General features: G+C 38.2%; 1 protein-coding gene across 3 annotated transcripts in view; it reads right to left on the bottom strand.

Moving 5' to 3' along the window:
• Positions 1–24,790, bottom strand: part of CLNK (cytokine dependent hematopoietic cell linker) — a 57,316-nt gene that overhangs the window by 13,521 nt on the left and 19,005 nt on the right. For 2 of the 3 annotated variants that reach the window (XM_038135026.1, XM_038135027.1), the window contains 10 exons: positions 18,294–18,365; positions 17,238–17,287; positions 13,894–13,928; positions 11,291–11,453; positions 9,505–9,587; positions 9,160–9,205; positions 6,928–6,956; positions 6,569–6,588; positions 4,986–5,114; positions 2,048–2,075 (listed from right to left, as the gene is read on the bottom strand). In XM_038135026.1, coding sequence (XP_037990954.1) covers positions 2,048–2,075; positions 4,986–5,114; positions 6,569–6,588; positions 6,928–6,956; positions 9,160–9,205; positions 9,505–9,587; positions 11,291–11,453; positions 13,894–13,928; positions 17,238–17,287; positions 18,294–18,365 — 655 coding nt within the window. Of the gene's footprint in view, positions 1–2,047; positions 2,076–4,985; positions 5,115–6,568; positions 6,589–6,927; positions 6,957–9,159; positions 9,206–9,504; positions 9,588–11,290; positions 11,454–13,893; positions 13,929–17,237; positions 17,288–18,293; positions 18,366–18,481; positions 19,747–24,790 lie in introns of those variants that run through there. The other variant, XM_038135028.1, reaches the window with a different exon arrangement.

Here is a 24,790-nt window from a genome sequence, read left to right on the forward strand (position 1 = left end):
GTGAGATGAGACCTGGGATCTCAGAGCTTTAACCAGCTGGGTCTTGCAAACCTAGAATGCAGATCTCACAGCCTCTCTGGGAAACCTCTTTCAATACCCTCATAATTAATTTTTCTTCTCTATTTCTGATTGAAACCTTCATTATTTCAAGATTGGTGCCTCTTGTACTTTTACTGTGCCCTCTGTGAAGCACCATGCTCTGCCTTTTTGACAGACATCTCTCAGACACCGACTGGCAGCTGTTGGGCTCCCCCAGGGCTGTCCCCTCTCCAGGCAAAGGGAGCCCAGTCCCACCAGACTCATTTCACAGGGCAGGTACTGCATGTCCTGGTGACCCTGTGCTGACCCTCTCTGCCCTGTCAGCTTCAGCCTTGAGCAGTACTGCAGGTGTTGTCTAATGAGTGATGAGTAAAAGGGAATAGTCCTTTCCCTTGTTCACTTGGCAGTGCTTCTATTGACACAGCTTGATATGCTCTTGGCATTTATGGCTATCAAGGATACACCAGTGGCTCATGTTCAGCCTTTGGTTCCCAGGTCCTTCTGAGCTGAGCAGAGGGTTTAGATCATCATCCTTAGGTAGCATCTTGCCTTTGTCCTTTCTAATTTCAAGAGGCTCCTCAGTACCCTTTCCTGCAGCCTGTCTGGGTTGTGCTGAAGGGCTGTCCTCCTCTCAGACCTATTGACCTGCTCTTTGGTGTTTGAAACTCTGACAAGGGCGCACTCTGTCTTCTCCAGGTCACACTGAAACTGTTTTGGCCTTCATATCTGTAGGAATGGGAAGTGACCAAAATTAAATTTTGTCTTTTCCATGTCATGAGACACACAATATTTCTCCTTAAGATGTAGCCAAACTAAGAGTCTGTTAAGAGCTGAAGTATTTGTGCAGCTGTACAGTGTCCAGCCAGAAAAATTAATTACAGATGTAAGATATTTATTTTTCTTGGGAGTGTTTTCATATTTGGGTTGTAATGCGTCAGTATTCAGGATAAGAAAAAGCTTTTTTAAAAATATTATCTTTCTTGCCAATATATAATTTTTTTTAAGCAATAAGTGTTGATTACAATATTGCTATCAAACCATGTTTTTGTCACCATCTTTCAAACTAAAGCTTCTAACCAAGAGGAGTGAGGTTTGGGGCAGCCTCCCAGTCAGAGCTGTGGGGAAGGAAAACTCAGTGGATTTAAAAGTTAGACAAGTCTGTGGATTTGTGCTTCGACCTGCTGTGGAAGGAAACAGTTGAGATTAACTCCTATAGATTCCTTTCTTCTGTTCCCTTTAATGAGAAAAAAAACCCCAACCAAACCAATGCAATAGGAACACATTAGTGCAGGAACTAAAACATTCAGTAAGAAGCACAAAATGATAACCTCCCTCCAAATTTTACAAACATCCTTTAACACTCTGCATGATTGTACGGACTGTATTCTTTAATAATTTTTATAGGAAACCACGTGTCATAACTAAACTCCCTTATTGCCAAAACCATTTCCTCTGCTTTACTCCACTGGTCTGAGTAGAAGGAGAGTAGGGAAGGAGAGGCAGAAGGGAGCTGGGGGATAGCAGGCACTATTAAAACTGGATTTAAAATTTGTCCATTCTTGTTTCATATTGAAGTGGGTCGTCTTATATTTGAAGTATTTATATTACATTAATGCTATTACACTCCTCTATTGACCTTATAATTTCAGTTTTCTGTTTGTAGAAATGTTTGTGGAATCTCTCTTTGTCTGAAGGAGAGTGTCTCCTTCTGCTCCCTCCTCACAGGCATCCACATCAGGCAGTTAGGAGAGATGCTTTTTGTGGATAGTTGTACAGGGAGCTTTGCACTGTACCTGTATTTTTATTTCTGCAAACAAATTCAGAAACGGACCCCATTCAGGAAGCAGCAGTATTGAAATTACAACACACATTTAAGATGGACACTTTTATGACACAAAGCTGATATGACTTACAGGTTTTTTAAACCTAATAGGCTAAAATACTATTACATACTGTGTAGCTGTGTTTGGCTTTTATGGTCCTAATTCATACGAAGATGAATACTTACTTTATTTGATTCCTTAACAGATGAGTGTCTGGAAAAGGAAGAATAATATGCAAAACATTTAATTATGATAAAATAAAAATCACTTTGAGTACATCATCACTGATGATTACATCTTGACAAGGGAAGGATTTTGCTACTGCTAGAGAAGTTCAGAGGCTGGTTTTTTTTACATGAATTATTTTCAGAGGTGTCTTGAACTTCTTTAAAAAAACACTAGTGTCACTGAATTCATTATGGTAAAAGACAACTTTGTTAAGGATTTATGCTGAGAGGAGAGGGGAAAAAGAAGAGTATCAACTTCAGCACTTTTTATCTTATGCCAAAAAGTCTTATTACACACTTTAGAGTCAGCTATAAATGGAAGTAAGTTCCTTAAAGACTGAAGAATTTAAAAAATAAAACATTCACAGAGCTGAAATGGAAGGTATAGGGGAAAGGAAGTGCAAAACAGGGAAAGATGAGTGGAGAATGTTCCTCATGGCCCTGATTAAATAGGCTTCAAGGTATTTTTCTGCCTTCTCCTGATGCGCCGGATCAACAGAAATATCATCCTTTCCTGGGAAGGAAGTATCCAAAAAAAGGCTCCAAAAATATGGACAAAGTATTGAGTCTGACATATTTTGTTAGATGTTTTGGTTGTGATGAAAGCTTTCACTTTTTAGCAGTGTGTATCTCCTAATAAAAGAGACAGGGTACCAGATTTTACAAGCTATTTAGCAACATAAGGTGTGAATAAGCATCTAGTGGTTTTTGGAAGGCTCTGAGATTTGGTCCCTGTTTAGCCTATCTCCTGGACTGAAAAAATATGACAGTGAGATATTTGGCTAAATCAGTCAGAAGACAAAAGGAATATCTGGTGTAGGAAACCCTGGGAGCTATTTTTCGACAGTGACAAGGGCTCTCTTCCTCATGTCTGTGTTGAAAACATCAATCAGCATGGAGGCCTGAGGCAAGAAATTTGGAAATTATCTGTATCATTCAAGAAGGCTAGGAGAAAGGAGAGGAACTGTTTTGGTTTGGATAGTTGTTTTTGTGTTAGTTTCTTCAATTTTTTAGCTTGATCTCCAGGGCCATTGCTTAGTGTGTGAAAGCCCATATTGAGGACACTGGGTGCATGATAAAGTTCCATGACATTAAAGATGTGCTTGCAGGGCTGGCCTCCACCTCCAAGGGACATGGCCCTTGCATGGCCTGCTTACCATGGGCATATAAAAGTTTCAATCACACCAGAGTTTCTAATATACATTCCAGGACCCTGCAGTTGTCTATTTTTTTATAAAGCTTTTGTTTTAGAGTTTATAAATAATGATGTGTTAAATTTTATGAGTCTTCCAAATTTTGTTGGAAAAGAAGATTTGCACTCCTAAATCACATCTATGGTTGGACAGCTTTGCTTTCAGTCTAGCAAAGGACTGTAAGCTGTGGTGCTACACTCCTTCCCTCTGCAGCTCATGGTATGTTTTCTCCCTACAAAGCTGTAACTGGACTGAGGATGGGTGAGAAATATTTTGAGTGAAGTGCTTGTGGGAAATTTGTCATGTGCCTTCCCCAGATATTATGTTGTCTTATTCTGTTCCACTTCTGTTTTACTCATGTAATAAAAACCCCTAGTACAATAGACATGACATGTATTTATATGACAGAATTTGGCTTTATATAATAGGACCTTTCAAATCCAAGTGCTCTGCTTACTGATATCTACTAGCAACATGGATTATACCATTTCTCAAAAAGCTTTCGATCTGTGCTGTCCTACCAAGGGAGAGGATCAGTTGTAGGATTTGGAACTTTGCAGCTCTATGTCAGGTCTTGCATCTGAATATGAAGCTACTTCATATTAATAAAATGTCTTAGCAAACAACATACTTTGGAACCTAAGCTATGAAAAAATTTAAGTGCCATTCAGGAAAACAACACAACCCAATAACCCATAATTAGAACTCACTCATTAAATACATACTTGAGGCCAAAGATTATTTTCTTGATTTGTAAGCTTATTTTCCCCCCAAAGGATTTGAAGTGACCTCTGTAAAATGAAGCAAAATTCCATCCTGATGAGCTGAAATTGAAATCATTTAAGGGAATATGGACAAGATTGACACAGCTTCTGGCTGTGGTAGGAGTCATTTGAGCATCATACCCTGTGGTGCCTGGATTTGTGTCATTCCTCTTCCCAGCAAGTGTCCAACACTGTCCCCTGTTATGAATGTAAATTTTGGTCACACAGCAGGCACACATCTGCTTGTGTGGCAGTGAGCAGAGTGTGCTCGTGCTCATCTGGCCAGGTACATGTTGTGTGGAGAAATCAAGCAGACTCCTAACCTGGCATAAGCATGTGCTGGGTCACACAGCTGGGCACCAGTGTTTGTGCTTCAGCTGGCTCATCCTCACTGCCGTGCCAGGATGCTGAATGCCCACGGGTGTTGTGTGGCTGAGGAGTGCAAAATGGAAAGGGCAAGAAGTGATTTGTAGCTTGGATTCATTGGCCCCATGGGCTGAAGCCAGACTTCTGCCTACAGATGAGTCATTTCTTCTGCTGCATGTAATGTCTTTGGGATGTGGAGTGAGTTTCTGTATCTCTGGTGCAGTCAGTGTGTTTCCCCATCACTTGATTCACTAACTGTGCTAAATAAATAGCATTTTTGTACTTAAAAGTGGTTGCAAGACCTCTAAATATTATTAAGGAAAAAAAGCTTAAACGAAGTGTTAATGAGAGTTCTGTCTGCTTTTCTACTCCTTTACCATTATTTCTTAATATCTTTTTTTTTTAAATGCTAGTGTCACCTTATACTAAATACCACTTCTCTCAATTATTCACAGCTGTCTAAAGAATAACTTTCTTAAGTAAAAGCAGAGGTGTGACAGGAGTAAAATTTTGTAGTTTGAGCAAGGATAGTGTTTTGATTCTCAGGGAACGAAGATGAGGAATGCACTGTACCTTGTGACATCTGCTGATGTTGGAAAGGTGGGATCTCGGCTGAGCGTGTTCCTCTTGTGTAAGACCTGGCTGCTTATTCTTGGCTCTGGAGGAAGGGGCTGATACTGCTTTGGCAGCATCTTCAGAGGCCTAGAGAAGTCAAAAGAGACCTTGAAGAGCTATTAGGGAATAAAGGAGGTGCAGGGACTCTGTTTTAAGTGCAAGTTCTCGAAGTAAGAGACTGGAATTTTCTGAGAGTATTTCAATGTATTTGTGCTGAGCCAAGCTCAGATCCAGGAGCTCTTCTGGGCCCTTCAACAGCAACAGTAATGTTGGATAATATTCTGCATTTGCAGGACATTAGGCACTGTACTGTGTGCCACTAAATGCTGCTCTTGTGTGCCTCACCAGTGTGTGCCAAGTACAGATCTGCAGTGTGGATATTTCCAGGTGGGTATGGCTGCATGTATGGTCCAGTGAACACAATCCAATTTCAGACACAGAGGAAAAAATGTTCCTCGTCCCAGAAAACTCACGGGTACCATGAGCCTGGTGTTTGCTGAGGGATGTGGGCATGCCCTGTCTGTGCTCTGAGACCAGGCAGTCACAGCCCAGCTCCAGCTGGAAGCTGTAGCATGGAGAGGTTGGCTGGACAGAACTGGAGGTGCATCCAAGGTGCCTGGCAGAGCTGCCTTCAGTGGTGGGCTCCTGGGGAGGGAGCCTTGTGTGTTTGTACAGTACATACCCAAATTAAGTCAAGAGAGAGAATTAAGAACCATTCTGGCCACTATAATACAAAGAGAAACAAATTTTTGAAATTTTGTATAATAATGGATTGAGAATGTTCTTATTCCTGCACTAATATGGTTTTGAATTTGTGAAGTTTTACTGCCCTTTTATGCTATTTCATATTTTTTAGAGTCAAATCTAAATATGTAATGCTAATCATAATTTAAAATTCTTTTTAACTTTTAGGGCAGTCAGTGGAGGAATAAACTTGCCATTTCCTAGGTGGCCTTTTGAAAGGTTTTTTTTAATTATAGCAGTTCTTATTTGAGTTTGACCAAATTAAGAAGCAATTGATTTTTTTATTTATGGGCATATCATAGAAAAATATATTTGTGGAATAGAGCTGGGTCTATCTTCTGGGGGAGTAAGAGGAAATATTCCAGTTGATTTCCATACATGATTTAGATGTGTAGCAAAAAAACCTGGCAAATTGATTTAAGTGAGAATGAAGTCAATATTATCAGTGAACAGAGCCTAAGGCACCAATAGAATTGGTGGAATATTTTTTTCTCCAAGTAATTTATGTCTGGGTTGAACCAGATTCAATATTTCTAGGCTTTTGACTTGTCTGCAGGCACAGCCAAGTTGGTTTTGAAGATGCAGGCCTGAGCTCCTGCTATGAATGCTTAGAGCTCATGTTTTGTTCTCCCTAATTCCATATCAGAACCTGTTAAGTCCAAAGACAGCCAGCAGTAAAAGGATGCCAGCTCACTTCCAGCCGCCTCATTACCATGAGCAGCACAGATGGATGTGAGCATTCATTAGCAGGGAGTTCCCTGGGGAGCACAGGTAAGTGATCTCTGATGTGATCTTACCGTGGGGGCGGTGTAGGCTCCTGGAAAAGAGGAAACAAAAATCTCTGTAAGCTTTTCCCTGGCCCCCCCCTTAGCTTACCTGAGAGAAATGTGAAGAATTAAGATTAAGTAGACATGCCTGTGTCAAGAGTCAAAGGGTTTATGTGCTCCACAGCACAAAACATCATTCTGTAACATGGCATTTTAAAATCACTGAGGAATAAAAGACATCCTCATGTAAATGCAAGTGAGTGAGGTAAGGTAGGTAGGAGTTCTCTTTTCCTTTAGCTAGTGCTAGCAAAATGGCAGCCTGCTCTTAAAAATCTATTAAATGGCAAAATAACCAGTAAAATTTTTGATTGATGAGAGATTCTGCTTACCTGGTATCCATGTATTTTCATTCTTCCTCCTAAGAATAATTACAAATAATTCTTAGTAGAGTGCTACCCATATAATTCACAAATGAAGTTGCAGCTTTATTCTGGTATTGTTATTGTGGGCAGTCCAACCCCATTCCTTGCTTTCCCCTGGTACTACCTCTAGAACTCTGCTCTTGCTTTCAGAATGAAACATTTGAGGGTGATATTTATTCAGGTATTGTAAATTTAAATATTTTTCAGAGACTTTATATACATATATATATATGCTTGTTGAGTTAGGGATGCATTTTTTTGTCTGTTTTTATTTTTGTATAGAAATTTATAAAAATACTGAAAACCAATGAAATCGGTTCTATTTTTTCAAAGATATCAAAATATGACTTATTATTTAAATTAACATCTTACTACTAAAAAAGTCTTACTTTATTTTTTGCTATATTGAAATTATATTTTTTGCTATATTGAAATTATTTTTCTAAGTTCTACATGCTGAAATCCTAAATAATGCAAAGGACATGCAACAGATCTCAAGCTCTCCTTCAAATAAACCATAACAAATTGCTCTGAATAAAATAATGATACCTTAAATATTTGATGTTTCTAGAAAATACTGCTGAAAATAAGTCTTCTGTGCTATTTATGCCATCTTGTGGCAAGGCTGCTTAATAGCACTGGGCATGAAAAAAAAAGTTATGATATATTTAAAACCAGTGTAGCTATTATCTAAACAGAATAGTGTTCTCTATAAGCACTGTTCACTCAAGAAGTACTAAAAATATGTGTCAGTTGCATTCTCAAACATCAGAGTTTAATTTACCTTTCTGTACTGGTTTTGGTTCATCTTAACATCAGCACACATCGCATGGAGATGTGTAAATCCAACCTACTAAATCCAGGTGGAATTCAATGCTTTAAATAAACTCGCAAACTGTCCTTGCCTACCGATTTCTGCAGATTTTGAAGCTGGCTTACTCGAATTTATCTCAATTCAGCTTTTTTCCAGGCTACATGGGGATTTGCTCACAAGAATCAATCTAGCCTTTCATTTTCAACCTATATTGTGCTTATTTTCTCATCATCTGTAGGAATTACTTCTCTCTACATTTTCCATTGCAGTGTGAAATAGGGGTGGGGGGGGAAACAAATGCTATTTTACATGGAATGCTTTGAGTTATTAATCTGGTTGGTCAAATTATAATACTTTCTAAGAATCAGCTGTTACAGCAAACACAAAAGGGTTACATTTTCTTGGCTTGGCAATTGCAATTTTTTTGACCATATTACCTTGTGGTTCAAAGATTTGAAAATGGTAAGATAAAAGAAACAATTTATTTTCAAAGATAATCATATATTTAATCCTTCAGTAGCTGACTTCATGAGTACTGCTATAGCCAAAGTAAATGAAATGTAAAAAAGTGTATAGAAATCTACTTTAAAAACAATCCTATGTTTGAGTGAAACTGTCAATCAGGGGCTTTTATATTTGGACACTTCATTAGGTTCTTGGAGAATAAGATTGTCTGTCTCTGATTTCACCACAAGAAACGGAACAAAAATTAAAGGTACATTTTTGACTCAAAATTAAAGGATTTTGAAGCAAAGTTAGGGTTAAAGGTAAAGCAGCAGAGAAAAAATAATATGCTAGGTGATGTACCACACCATTAGCATATTCTGAGTAGGTGACTATTGTCAGAAAAACTTTGTGAATGGTCACCCTAGGATGTAAATCCATAGTGGGAATTGGTAAATTTGGTATTACTAGTTAAAAATCATTATTTTATTATATTTTACAATATATTCATGGAAAGACTGTGAGAAGAATAGGGAGTGAAAAAGAATTATGTTATCAGAAGCCCAGCAGGGATCTTGCAGGCTTTTGGTGAAAAAGTTCAGGAGACATTGGCTTCTCCCTACCCCTTATGTCCTTACAATATAGCGAAAAGGAAAATCTGATTTTTAAACTGAAGGGCTTTTTTTCCTCCCCTTGTAGGAGCAGGCAACTCCTGATATAAAATATATCTCCTTCTGTAAATAATTACTTCAGTGTTAGATAGTTGAAAGAGTATTACAAAATTTGCAGGATGATTGTTTTGGAAAGCAGCTGCTGTTCTGCAAACCGTGTCTATTCTATCACGTGCAATCTCTGCCTATGTACAAAAGGTAATTATGGAAGTAGAAATTGCTATTTCTGTTTGCAGAAATGGGTAGGTTTTTGGTTTTTTTTAATTATACCTCTTACATTTGGCACTGTTCTCCCCTCCGGATCAAATGTGTGAATCTGTTAATAAAGCAAAAGAAAGAAGTGATGTTAGCCATCATTCTTGAAGCTACGGCAGTAGAAAGGGTGCTGCTCCTGGCTGGGATGCCTCTAAGTCTTAGCAGGAGCCCAGCAGCCAAGGAGTGAAAGCAAGAGACCAGGGCATTCGTGCAAAATGAAACAGGAACAGCTCACAGGAACTTGGGCTGCCTGCTGCAGATGAATGTGATGTGGCTAAGACTTTAAATAGACTGCACTTTGGGGGATATTACAGAAAAGGGGAAATCTGTTTGTGAATAAGGTTTAGTATCTTTACTTACGGCTGAGTGTTGAGGGGGCTGAGATGGAGATGGGTTCTCACTTGTTGGGGAAGTGGTACCTGAAGGCCTTAAGCACCGTGTGTCTGCAAAAGAGGAAGAAAAATCAAGCCTGAGTAATTCAGTGTCATGTTTGAAGAAGGAGGGATTTTAATGTTCAAAATGTGTTGCTCAGGTCAATTCTCATCATTTATATAGCATTTTAATTTTTTTTTTTCAGAACCTAACAACTATTATAGCAGCTGTATTGAGAACATAAGCATGACCCTGGTAATAGCTTTATGGTTACTGTCCCCACTGTGGTTATAAATAAAAGCCTTCATAAGCTGGTAAACAGTTAAGGCAGACATTTGACCTTAACTGTGGTTAGATTACTGAATTTGTTTTTCATTTGAACCTTTGCTCTTGGCAATGCCATCATGTTGTTCTGGTTTGGCAAGGGTTGTAGGGGTTTTATTCTCTAGGTAGTATTTTAATTTTTACTTTAGCTTTTAATAAAAAACTGCATCCCTGGCCATCAAAAAGAAATGCTCAGGTTGTATGCTAACATATGTTTTTCAGTCATGAATTTTATATCTCAAGAGCACTTGTATTTATCTACAAAAGATGGCAAAAATTTGAGCATTGAATTTTACCCTTTTGAAAAATTTTTTCAGTCTTTTATTTGCTCTTGTATCTTGCCACATTATAGTTACTGGGCATAATACACAGGCAAAAAGCAGCTTTTTGTTTAATACGTTTTGCCTTAAATCACAAAACAAAAACTATGTCTTTTGGCTAGTTCAGGACAATCTTACATAAACAACAAAAGATGCTGACTGCTAAATGAAAGTTTTTACTACTAACCAAGATAAAAACTTTATTTGGAATTCACTTCAGGTTTCCAAATAAAGTGGACAGATTAATCTTGGAACATAATGTAGAATATCTGGTTGTTCAGACTGATTGTGGTCCTTTCACACACTGATGAATTTACTCACTTTAAAAGCCATCTATTTGTTTAGACATCAAACAAACTCCCACCAAAAAATGAGTAGAAAATGTGTTTGCTGAGTTTGATGTGAGCTGGAGCAAGCTGTCTGGTTTATGGTTTCCAGTCTTTCTCATCTAGGACTGCCCCCCCCATTTTTTATAACTGTTTAAAACCTCTAGAGTGTTTATATTGGATTGGTGCAATGCACAGCTAGGATGACATTTCACTTCCATAAATGGGATATTAATTGGTTCTGTATGTTTAGGCATTAAATGTGACTTAGAGTAGCTTTAGTAAACCAAAAGGTGATTAATGCAGCTACCTTACAAAGTTAAGAATGCTTGAGAAATACTCTTGAAGTAATTGCTCATTACTGCTATTTAAAGCATCAGAGAACTCCTTTAGAAAGGATACTACATTATCATTGGGAGGAAAGTTTAACGTGTTCTTTATTATGTTTTCCATCTTAAAGGTTTCTAGGCTTAAATAGCAGTGAGATTTTCTGAAATGGCTGTGGGTTTGATCAGCCAGTTTTTTGCACATTCCATGTGGAATGGGATAATAGAATTTATCCCATGAAGGTAATATTAAAATTAAAAGCAATGTGTATTAAATAATTTAGCATAATCTAATGAAAATCAGGGTAACTGTCAAATAGGAAGAAGCAGACAAAGCTCTTCCCATGTTTCTACCTACCAGTGTTATTTTCCAGTTGAACCATTTAATTAAAAAAAAATCTGGACAGAAAACTCCAAGTCTGTACTGTTCCTCTATAACTCTAGGTTTTGCTCAGTTTCAACAGACAGAAAATGTTACCTGCATATTCAGATTCCTGTAGAGGCTTGGCTGGAAGGATTCTCAAAGAATGAATGGCCTCCAGCACTGAAGAGCTTACAGTCTCATACATATTGTCTTCCTCCTCGGATAGCTCGGAGGAAAGCTGTAAGTCACTCTTGCCCTTCATTGTCAAGTATTCACTCTGGATAGAAGAGGAGATATACAGATAATACAAATAAATTTAAGTTCAAGATTGATTTCAGTGTGGAAATATATGATTGCCATAACCAGAAAATAAAATTGGTGCATGGGAAATTTTCTGATGGAAACTGAAGGGTTGGAAAGTAGTTGAGGAAGTGGTTTGAGTGCCTAAATTTTTAATTTAGATTCATGAAATAGCCGTTTGGGAGACAGTTTAAATGTCTCCCTGAATTTTGCCTCTCTGCTCTTGAAAATGTAATGAGAGTGTTTAATTCATGATCATTGCAGACATTTGAAACTGTAACTTTTATTATAATATTATCCATGTGGTATTTGTAATGTACTGACTGTTTACATATGTTACTTGTAAGAGTATATTAACTAGCTCATCACAAATATCATGCTTCAAAATAAAAACGTATGGTGTTTTGGGGAATTTGTGCTAACAAATGTGCAGTCCAAGTGATTGTGATAGTGAGTATGTATTGAACAGGGGAGTCCATGGAAATGTGGTGCTGAGTGGCTCAGGATGTCTCTGGATGTGTCTTTACAAGGTTGTGTTCTGGAGTGCTGCTACACCCTTCATCTTCACTGTTTACTCACCAAAACATAACTGCTGGCTTCCTTCAGCACAGAGCCAATATTGCTGCTGAGGAAACTTGACTGAGGGTACCCCATGCCTCTAGAAGTCATATTTTATTACCAACAGTGTAGGTGCATCCATGCACTTGGGTCTTCTTTGATGTTTCTTCTATTCTCAATTTTTTTTTATTCTCAAATTTATTCCCTGATGTTTGTTTTATTCTCATTACTAATGGGGAATCAATAGCTTCCTGATGGATCTTTTACCAGTTCACGGCCCTTTCAGTTCATGCTTTTTCTTTTGAGTCCTAGAATTGAAGCCAATTTGTTTTACTCTCCAAGGACACTAAATAAATTTATTACAATCCGCTTTATTTCAAATTTTATTAAGCTAATGCCTATAATTATATATCTTTTTATTCTTCTTACTAAGAAAATATACTTCTTTAAATCTTTCCTGGATTGTCAACCAACTTAAAAGACTTCGAATCTGGTGTTACTTTCGTGTACTCCGTGTTGTACACATCTTTGTTACAACGTGAGGCAGACCTTCCAGGAGTGTTCTTTACAGTACATTGCAGGGTGAGGTTTGTCTTTATGACAGTACATAAAGATGTCACCATACCCTAGACAGACCCTGCAGGGTACCTGAGTTTTCAGGCTCTTCTCTGCACCACTCTTTCCAGTTCAATAGCAGTCCTGTCAGCTAGGCTGAAAGTGGCTATTTTTTCAATCAGTTGTGCAAGCACTTTGATCTAGATGAAATAATTTTCATCTAGACCAGGCACGTACTTGTGAGACTGTCTTCTGGGAAATATCACAGGCCTAATAAAAAGCAATATGTATCACATTTACTGTTTTCTTTCTCATTATTGTAGTCATATTTCTGCTGAAAAGGAAATTACTTTTAGTTTGAGGGATTGGTGAGATGTTCTTCATGTCACATTAACAATTCTTTACATAATCAGATTCATTATTTCCGAAAGATGCTTTCAGATTGACTTTGTTTAATAATCTCTCCAGGTACCAAATAAATCCTCAGGATTTGCTTTCTTTTTTGGAAAAAATTGAGATTACCACTCTTCTTTTCCATAATTTTAGAAACTTGGGACTCTGGAGAATTCCCAAAGGGAATAAATTAATATCTCAGAAATTTCTTAAATAATTTAATAATTTTTTAATTCTTTAAGTGTCTTAGCATAAGTAAATAATTTTCTGACCATTCTTTCCCCATTCTGCTCTGCGCTGTTTTGGCCTTCTCTGTGGTATTAATCCCATATAGCATCTGATTGTTATGAATCGTTCTGTGAAGTCTGAAGCAGTCAAAGTATTGATTGCACCAAACTTCTTTAGACATCCTTTGTTTGTCCAACTTGCTTATTAAAACATAGACCTGTGCTTTATTTTCATCTTTTTGTGATTTAAAAGGTATTTACACTCTTTTCTTATACGTCTGAACTGAAACTCAAACCCAGATTTCAAATACAAATGGAAGGACATTGCAATGTGCTCTGTTTGCTTTTCAGCTTTCATTTGTATTACTTACATATTTAATCTTGAGATTTATGACTTACATCCTTGTTCAGCTTGACTCCTGTTATTTTTACCTGATCTTATGATAGAGGTATATTTTAGATTCAGCCCACTAATGGAGAATTGGCAAGTGAGCCACTTCTCCAGTCTAGATACCATTAAAAAAATTAAAAGTCCTCATCTATAATTCACAATTCTTATGCCTTATTTTGCATTAAAAACCAGTGATGATTGCATTTTTTCTTAGTATTATAGCCAAGATGATATTAACATACATCAGAAAGTGAAAGAAAAATAAAATTTTAGGAAGAACATGTGGTACTTACAGAATTATAGGTGTTAGCAGGAATAGTTCTCTTTTCTGTATAAAATGGAGAAAAGCTGTCAGCCGGTCCCATTCTGTTGCAAATTATACAGTAGCTACTAACTTATACAAAGGAATAAAAGTCTGCCAACTGCAGGTTTTAGAGTATTTATTTACAGTATTTTAGAGATATGGAAAAAAGGACATGAAGCAGATCCGCCCAGGAGTTTGTGGACCTGTACAATGCGTGAGGAAGTAGCTGTGTGGAGATGGGATTCACAATTATGAGCGCATCTAAGCCCGCCCACCAAAAACACCCAAAAAAGGATGTGCTTGAACTCCTGTCTCTCTTCTGAGTTTTGCTTCTTTGAGAACTTTGAGATCTCTGGGACTCCTGGTCTGGAAATCCCTCTGTGAATAGAAGCGTGTTTTGTTCTCTTTGTAGAAGAAGAAAATCCCAAATCTGAGAACACTGCAGCTTTCAGGATACAAACTGTTCTCAGTGGTGTTTGTCTGCCCATGAAGCCGTCCCATGGTATAGCCAGGAGAGCATGAGCTACAGGGCCAAAGAGCTGGTGAACAGAGACTCCCAACTTCTGCACTTAACCTCATTTACATATTTAACTCAGTGACTCTTTAATGCAAAACAGCCATGGTATGACCTTGCCCAGTATATGCTCTCATTCTGGACTGTTTCAGTCCTCAGGCTGCTTGTAACCTCACAAATCTCGAATCTCTGGCTACATGATGGCCTGATTTCAAAAGTAGAGCATGAAAGTCCTTCTATCAAGAACAAATAATTATCATATGTTGTAATGCTTAGAAAAAGAGGGGTAATTGTGCACCGAAATTCTTTTATGCTAAGGAGAGAGTTAAAACCAGAACTACTTCTTGTCCAGGCCTTGTACCCCATGGCTGAAGGGTACAGCCAGCATTCCACAATCCTCCCTTACAGCTGTGTTTTGGAAGAAGCACGTTTCTGCCTAAACACCCTCTCTGTGTTTGTCACTCTGGTCCTGTGAGCCTGGTATTGCACATTTATGTATACCCCAGCAGATGGCATTGAATGTTCATTTATTCAGTATATGTAGTACTTTAATCTCTGCTTGGAGGATCATTCCTGAGCGACAGGGAAGGAGACTTATACATGCAAGCTACTTGTCTGATTTTCTGTTTAGTTATACTGGTGCTAATCACAAGTAAGCCCAGTTAAAGGTGTGCCAGGATAATAATGAAAAAGGCAGTATCTTAATTTGTAGCCTTTGTACTTCTGTTCATAAAAAGACCATGGTTGATTTATCCTCAACAATAAAAAATGAGTAACAGCGGTAAACATCAATGCTATTGCCATGCGTTTCATGGCTTAATGCTAAAAAGGGACTGTTTGACACAAGCTTTTGAGGTGATGGATTGCTATCCAATATCAGTTTACAATTTGATGTCCAGGTCAGTTTATCATCTCTTCTGTTTTGCATGAATCCCTGGAGTTGGGATGAGCTCCATCTGCCTTCTTTCTTCTTAGGCCTCCTTTGCCCTGGGGCAGTGAAGGGAGCAGCTCTGGTGCTGCTTTTCCATGGGTCTGCCCTCTATGTAAGGGAACTGCCCAAATATTTGCTCTGTGCTAGCTGAGGAGTGCAAACCAGTGAGAAACCACTCTTCCTGTTATTTAAGAATATAATTTTCATAATGAAGATGGTAGCTGCAATGAGCTGGACCTTCTGGCATAATTTTTTTCACTGCAAGCTAAAGATTTAAAGCTGGTACAGGCTAGAGACTCCTCAAGCTATAGGGACTCATCATGTTTTATTCAGTCTGGAAATTTTTCATTGCTTTTCTGCATTGCCTGTGAAATTGATAAATAGGGACTATCACTTATAATAATAGTAAGATTTTATATTTCTGTGGCATACGTGTGGGTGTGTTGCTGCCAGTTGACAGAGGATGCCTGATGTCAAAGGACAAAATGGAAAAAAAATATATTCTCTTTAATTTGCAATGGAATAAAAGAGTGTGTGCATTTTGTGGCAACCTTGACATTTCATAGTGACCCAAAAAAGTTTTGTTTAAAAGGGTGACAGGTTAGGAATTTGTACACAAAAATCCCACATCAAAAACATAACCCTTTAAGTGGGAAAGCAGAAGGTGAATCTGTTCCCATTGGCTTCTCTGAATTTATGAATACACAATGGTTATTTTAGTCACTGTGGTGTTTCAGCCAGTGGCAGAAAGTGATAAAAGAATTGTGGGCTGTGATTTAATAAACTCTGTGATTCTGAAAGGGTGTGTCCTAACCACTTCAGTAGAAAAAACCCTGAAGCTGGAAATGCTGCAAGGAAGAACTGTGTAAATGTTTTCAGAGTGACTTTTTTACTGTCTTGCCCAAAATTATGATGGAAAGCCTTGTTCTGTTCAGGTATGCAGGCATCTTCCTAAAGTATATAGAGGGGTTAGACAAACAAGCTTCCTGAATAATACAGATTTAATCAGAGTATCAAGTAAAATAATAGGCAGGTTTCACTTCAGAGATGTGAAATAGGCATGTGAATAAATACCAGTTATGGTGGGCATTTGGGCTAAGGCCTGCTATCCTCAACAATAAAAGATTTGCAGTTAGATGATAGATTGCTGGGTTTTATTTTTCCCAGAACTGCTTTTTCCAGCCCTAAATAGAAATCTTCTATATTATATGGATATTGAATGCATTTAAGCAAACTTCACATAACACTATAAACATATGGTACATCAAATAAATTTATCTGGCTAGTTGTGCCATCTAACTTTTTATTTAGATAATTTTATATGCTTTGCATTAAATGTTTCAGCTCAGCTACAGTTGTGAACTGCAGTGTCATTTACAAAGAATTTAAGTAAATGCAGTGATTTACTTTTGAAATTAATGTAGTTTAAACACATGCTTGCTACTGACCATAATCTGTCATGGAAAGAGATTTAGAGATCCTATGTAATTGTCTTGATGTTTTGGAACAGCAAACAGCAAAAAGATGAGAGACCTTCAAAGGTACCAGCAGAGGGAAAAAAAGAAAGTTCCCTCAGTTGCTTTCTAGAAGCCATCAGCCAAGCTAATGTTTTCAGTCTGCATCAAGAGAATAACTTATTCCTGGATTTTTGCAGTGTATAACATCATGAAGCCAAACATTTTTTGGCACACAGTGGAAGTAAACACCTTTTAGTTGTCCGCATTAGTGGGTATCCCCTTAGTGGGTATCCATTACTTTCCATTTTTCTACCAATTCATTTTAATTTTTATGATATTAAAATGTTCAGATCTTTTACTGGCTCTGAATAAGAAGTAGGGTACCTAGACATGCTACAGTACTTCCTTTTTCAGCAGTGAAAGAATTTTACCTTTCTGATGTATATTCAGATTCATTACTTCATGTATGTTTGGGCAAGATCTAAATACAGAAAAACAGAAAAAAAATTCCACTTAAATATTAGAAATTTCCATTGTTCTATGAAACTTCTCAAAGAGTCCAGTTAAAATTAATGAGAGAAATTTGCAAGGATAAGAAGTGCATTTGAGAAATCACTTTGCAGATTTGGAAATTCAACAATCTTGGTTCAAACCTTACATTTTTTGTTCACTTACAGCTCCAAGTTTGTTGCAGAGAGCTTTACTCATTTTGCAAACATTCATTTTAGACATAAATATTGTAACAGCCTTATTGATGCTTTACATATTCAGCATATTATTGGAGAGATGAATTTCCTTAGGGAGATAGGAGCTAAAACTCTCTTTCCATATGCAGCTGTGCCACTCCACATGGCTTCCTTCCCATTCTGCCAAATAAGTATAACACTTTCCCTAGACCTGATGTGGTATTCTTCCATCCTGCTATTCCTCTGCTATGAAGAATATATGAGATATACTGGGTGTGGAGGAACCACATAAGCCTTACTCTGGTGTTGGTTCTCTCACCATGACCCTTTTTACCCACTGGACTGTAGCTAGACTGTCCCTAGACTTTACCCAGACTGTAGCTCTGTATCAGCCTGCCCAGAAACATTTGTGGATCATTGCAGCAGCAGTACTTAGTATTCAGAAGCAACATGAAAAGCTATTTTGCAATGAAGATTTGGCCAGGGATCACGTTAAGACTGCATTAATGCACACTCATTTTATCTATATCTAAGCATCCACCCTTGGAATTGCCTAAAGTTTGGGAAATACCACCACAAATCTCAGAGTTTCAACTAGCCCACTCTTACAATTACAAAATAATTTAGATTAGCAGCAGCTTTTGAGCTCAGGGTGAATCTGAATGGTTTCCTGTTCAGTGAGCAAGCTGTAAACCACACAAGAGTGTACTAGAGTGTGTGATAATAGCATGCACACATCAATAATAAAACTTTTATTTATATTATTCATCAGTGATTTAAAAAAATAATTTATTTACTTACTTATTTTTTGGCAAAGCTGTTTTCCTGCTGTTGGAATCTGCTGGGTGATATTCTACTGTTTTCCTGTTGGCTCTGACAGAATTGAACAAAGTTTACTGTTAGAGAGTAAGTGGAGAAGAAATGCAAGTGCAAGCAGAGCTCCAAAACTAATTTTCAAAACTTTTCAATGCACATATGTAAATTATTACCTTCTCTATCTCAAACATTTTCATTCTCTGAATATTTTCCTGATTTTTTTTGTTTTGTTTTCAGCGATTTGGAAAAAAGTGCAATGATTTCCTGCCGATAGAATGAAAAGCTGGAAACTGAATTCCTGTGTCCACTGTTTTGGTTACCTTAGAATAGGGTACTTATTGAATTCAGCTGAATAGGAATTAAAACCCAGGGGCACCTATCCAAGATCTCTTTTGCTGGTAAAATTGTTGCTAAACACCAGCAGTGTAGATACCAAAACAACAGAGTTCAGTTCTCTTGGCCTCTCTACTTCTGATTGCCCTTCAGCCTCTCTTAGGAACTGAGCTCCTTATTTTACTCAGGTAAAATAATACTGATTTATAAATCCTTGAAACAAAAACTGAGATGATTTCTACTTTTACCTTTTGACTACTGGACATTTCAGTGTTTTCAGCAAGAAGAGTTAGGATTATCTCACAAATAATTCCTACAAATGAAAAGACGGTCGTGTCCTTTTGGACCTACCCAAACTCATTTAAATTCATAGATCCTACAATCAGTGTTGTCAAATCAGGTTTCAATTTTTCTTTACAAACATGCTCCAAAAACTATTTGAAACAAACAATCAAACAAACAACCAAACAAAAACCACATACACACATTTTAATCAATATTTAAATGCACACATTGCTAATGAATTTTTCTAACTGTCACATTAGACAGTTTATTATGGAAATACTAAAGGGCTTAAGTGCAAAGACGCAAATTTTAGAAGAAAGACAAGATATATTTATTTTCAGCTGTGGATTTAGCAGGAGAGGTATGCTTGAGCAGTTGCTATAGCTATAGAGAATTTTGGATAAGTGGTTAAATCTGTACTGCAGTGATATGTCTCTGGAGCATGTGGAATATGAACAGGTAACTGATTTCTGTCAGCTCAGTGCTCTTTATCAGTCATGTATAATTTTTTGTCTTTTAAAAGAACAGTTTCATTCCTTGCAAAACTCTTCCTCCAGCTCCCCCAAGGCAGTCTGTATGACAAATGCAAAAGGCTGTTGCATGATTATTATACATACACTGAACATAATTTTTGTGCGTTTGAATTTACTTCATTCCTCCCTGCCTCTTCCTGTGGCAAATTTCCCAACATGAACCTGCAGAGTGACCTTCTGCAGGTTGTCCTTTGCCTGCAGCAGGGAACTCCTTTAGTCTGTTTGGTAGATTTTGTCTTTGTGTGAGATGCAGCACTGAGGTTTTACTGGTGTCTCTGTGAGTCCATCAGAAATACATACACATTACTGGTAACCAGTAACAAATGGCTCAGGATTTATCAGAAACTTATCATGGCTGAGGCCACGAGGACATTTAGGATCTTCTGAATGTTCTATGTCAATAAAATCCTGACCTTGCTTAAAAAGAAGTATCACCATTTCACCATTTTTGCTTTAAAATATTGGTATGCCAGTTTTTAAATCTTCATGTCTAATTATAGGGCCAAAGCATCTTTCCTTCACAGAATTTTCTTCATTCTCTGGTCAACACTACAGCAACATTGTTTCCTCCTGCAAAAATGTGGGATTTTCTTTAAAGCAATTTAGGACAATTTCCCCTCTTTTTACTTAAAATGTAGAATTTCATTTAGCTGGGTATGCTGTATAAGTTTTTTAATTTATGATACTTATTCCAGACTGACCAGATACAAAATCCTAATTGTGTGTTTGTGGTAGTACAGACTAGTAGCACAGACAGAGCAGCAATACCCATTCCTCTCAAGATTCAAGCTATTTTATAAATGGCTAGAAGATATTTTGGAGCAAAAAAGTGAGGATAGACTTCATTTTAGGTGATGATTGACTCATATTTAAATGCTGGCAAATTGTAATAGAGTATCTAGAGAAATAGAAATTACATTTATATTCAAGTCAACTGAATTAATCTTGATTGTTCTGTTGCAATGTTATGATTGATTTATGATGAATTGGTTGTGTAAAAGTGTCTGTTTCAAAGATCTTATACTTTCCAAGAGCCATGAAATTATTAAGTAAATTTTAAGACACTCCATTTGAAAGTTTATTTATTTCACAGCATTTAAGGGGATTGTTACCAGAGTAAATTTTACTTATTAGGAATAAAAGTTGGCTAGGTACAGATGATTAAAAGAGACAAAAGTCTATTTCTTCTTCTTTTCTTTTGTTTCAACAGTGAAACAACAAGAAGAAAAGTAGTGATCCTATTTACTAGCTCTCCTTTGACTGCAATACTTTGCATGTAACACTGAAATATTGCTTGATGTTTTGTTCAATCAGTTGCTGCATTGCAAAGGCTCTGTTGTATTTGTGTCAAATCCTTCTTCATGACAGACTGTAAATCGCCTAATCTGGCCCAAAATATCCAGAATTGCTTTAACATCATTTTGGTTATTTGGTTTTATTGTTACTTATTTTTACAGTTATTAGCATATTTATTTGGTTTTGCAGATATATTTGAGAGCTCCTATCATAGAACAGTCCTCCTGTGACAGATGAGTCACAATTGTAAAATTAGTCCCTGTCCAAAGGATGCATAAACCAAGGGAAAATAGGTGGATGCTGCTGAAAAATGGAGTTGAAACAACAAGCTGAAGGTAAAAGGAGTTTTTTCTAGAAGGAAAGGAATAAAACAAGGAGCATGCATCTCTGTGGTGACTGTAGACATCTAAAGGGGGTGAGTCCCCAGTTTGAAAAACAGGCACCTCTCACATCTGTGGAGAGAAAACCACATTTGTATTTCATATTTGCATTTCAATTACTACTATTGAAAGTGATCAATATTATATTTTACTGGCTGCCTAATGCAACAAAAGGATCATACTATTTAGCACTCTGATTATATCAATCCATAGCTTAGAGCTATTTTCTAAATGAATTGTTCCCAGGGTGACTATTAAGGGGTGCTGTAATTCAGAAACCATCCTGTTTCCTGAAACAGCTACTGAAGGTGGTATGTGCCCCACACGTGTCAGTGTGAGTGGACTTTGGGGCACCTGGCAATCACAATGTCCTTCAGTTATGTGGTGGTTTGAAGGTGTATTGTACTGTTCATTTTGTCTTCTGGTCACATCTGTGTCTGTAGATGCTTTTACTTAATAGCAGGGTTTGTGTTGCTATTAAGGTTTAGGTTTAGCCACCTCTGCTGTGGACCAGATTAAGCAAAACTGCAGTCAGGAGGGAAGAAGTAACTTTGAAATAGTTTAAATCTAGCAACAGTTAACATTGTCAAGAGCTTCTAAGGAAATGCATAGAAGAGAGTTCATTTTTGAAAATGATACCTGCAAGTAAGAAATGTTATGAACCTGGCTTGATTGAGCTAGGTGACTCTTGAAGAAAAGCTTGGATTTCAAAGTTGGCTGAACACAGGCATGCCTTTCTGTTTTGGGTGCTTGGTACATCCTGCCTGGCTTGAGATGCTGCTCAGGAGGGCTGTAGGTCTTTTTCAGATCTTGGATTGAACTTCTTTGGCTGATGCCTGTCAATTTAGACGCCCCAAAGCAGGGGCTGAAATCTCAAGCTTGCTGAACTGGGAGCTGCCTTGAGCTAGCAAAGAGCAGCTGCCTGAAATGAGTCTTGGTGGCTGCTCAGGCTGCAGAGGAGGCGCAGCCAGTGCTTGCAGTACACAGCTGGCAGCACTGGGAAGACACTTTCCTCTGAGGAAAAATGAAGGATAGCTATCCACCATCATTTGTATGAGATAATCTAGTAGTCAGAGAAGGTATTTAGCTTTGTACTGTGGCTGTTACTGTGTCTTGTTTAGATGATTGGTCTCCACTGAGAAGAAAAGAGATGCAGGAACCCAGTGTGGCCTCCTGTGCTCCAGCTGGCACCTGCACCCCTTGGATCTTCCCTTACAGGTTGCTTATGTGCTGAAAAAGGAGGGGAGGTTTTCTGCGCGGTGTCTGAGCAGGTGATGAAGGTTCTCACCAGAATACCCTGCCGTCCTCATCCTGTGGGTGCTATCCACAAAGAGGGCTTGGATCTCCCAAAAGGTGACCCCAAATATTGCTGTTCCTGAATGCTGCAGCTACATGCAGAAGGACAATATGAGAGTTTTGGAGAGGCGCAGTTTCCTCCCTAGGTATATCAGATAATTTTTGCTGTCCAGGCTCTGGCTGGGATGGAGTTAATTGTGCTGAGAGCAGTCAGGTTGTTGGGTGCTGTACTGTGGATCTGTGACCAGAGCACTGTTGACAACAGACTCTGCTCTGGCTGTAGTTAGCAGTGCTTGCACAGTACCAAGCCTTTCTCTTTTTCCTGTTCTGCCCTCCCGGTGAGTAGGCTGGGGGTGGGCAGAGGCTGGAAGTGGACAGAGCTGGCCCAGCTGACCTCAGCTAACCCCAGGGATATCCCACACTGCACAGCATGTACTCAGCAAAAAAACCCAAGTGAGGGTTTTTTTTTCTTTTTGGAAGACAGCCACTGCTCAGCGATTGCCTTCACACCACTTGTTTTGTTTCAGGTTTTTTCTTTTTATTTTTCTTTCCTTCACTTACTAAACCATGTCTGTCTCAACCCACAAGTTTCCTTATTTGCTTTTCATCTTTCCCCAGCCAGGGGCAGCCTGCTGCAGGCACAGCAGCAGGTAGGGGATTACAGGAAAGGAAGGAAGAGCCATTTGACATTTCAGCCAATCACAGGGGGTTCAGGATCACAGTTTTGACACTGGCATATAAATATCATCCAGGTCCAAGGCAAAGGCCTGACCACTTTTATCCACTTTCATATAATCCCAAATACTTCCCTAAAATGGAACTTTTTTGTTCTTTTAATTTTTAAAGGTCAGTTTTATGAATCAGTAATAAGATCATCCATGGCAACATTGTACTCACTATTGACACTTACAATAAATACTCCATAAAACAGATGCTCTTCTGATTACCACACTTAAACTACTATAATCCTCCAAGTGTGCCACGTTGGAGGACATTTGTTCCGTTCTTTTTACCTAAAATAAATGCTAGGAACATAATAATAAATATCAAATGCTCTATTATGTTAGCAAAATTTTGTAACTGACCACTTGCAAAACTAATTAGAATTTATGATTGGCACAATTAATTTTGATTCTCTTCTTCCTAAAAGAGTACTCTAGGTTTCCCTGGCAACCTTTAAAATGCTATGTGTAAATACAGAAACCAATCCGCATGCCATCGGTTCAGATAACCCCACAGAAGCCCAAGTATTTTGAACAGCAATTAATTATTGTACTGGTTAAATTCAGATTTTAGAAAGGTCAAATAGAAACAAGACGCTGTAGTACCAAACTTGCAGTAACAAGCTGCAAAGTGGCAACTCCTGGCAAGAATCACATAATCATAGAATCACTTGGATTGGAAGGGACCTTAAAGATAATCTAGTTCCAGGCAACCTGCTGTGGGCAGGGACAGCTTCCCCTAGACCAGGGTGCCCAGGACCCCATCCAGCCTGACCTTGAACACTTCCAGGATTGGTCATCCACAAATACTTCATGTATTTCAGTGCCTCACTACACTCACACTAAAAAATTTCTTCCTAATATCAAATCTAAACCTGCTGTCTTCAGTTTGAAGCCATTTCCCCTCATCCTGTTCCTACGTGCCCTTGTGAAGAGTGTCACTCCATTTTCCTTGTAGGCTCCCATCAGGAACTGGGTGGCTGCAATTAGGCCACCCCAAAGCCTTCTCTTCTCCAGGCTGAGCAATCCTAATCCTCTCAGCCTTTCCTAATGGGAGAGGTTCTCCCTCTGATCATCTTGGTGGCCTCCCCTGGGCTCACTCCAGCAGGTCAATGTCTTGTGCTGGGGACTCCAGAATTGGGTGTAGTACTCTGGTTACACATACAAAACTATAGAAGACATTGAAACCAGCTTTATCAGGGAATCAAGTCCCTGGTGAATGTTATGAATGCCACTTCTCTACTACTGGTTAGTACAGGTAATCAGGCTGACGGCTGGGATACACAGAATACACTTTTTTTGTAATACAGTATCATCTCATGTGGAAGTGTTGTAATGAATCCTAGCCAGGTGACTTTGCACTGGATGCGAGAAAAAAAGAACAAATGGTGAGCCACTGTGGCTTAAGTAAAGGTTGACACTCTACTGAGGTATGTTTCAAGCCAAAAGCTTACAATCTTCCAGGAGGGGAAAATATTTCACTCAGTCTCAATTGTAAATACTGACAGAGACTTCTCCTTTTAAGCCATTGTTGTTCTGAAACTGATATTTGGTCTTTGTTGTTGTGCATGACACCACGCCTTGCAAAGAAATGCCAGGAAAAGATTCAGTATTTGGCATGGTTTTCTTCCCACAAC

Source organism: Motacilla alba, chromosome 4 (genome assembly GCF_015832195.1).
Source record: "Motacilla alba alba isolate MOTALB_02 chromosome 4, Motacilla_alba_V1.0_pri, whole genome shotgun sequence".
Taxonomy (NCBI): Eukaryota; Metazoa; Chordata; class Aves; order Passeriformes; family Motacillidae; genus Motacilla; species Motacilla alba.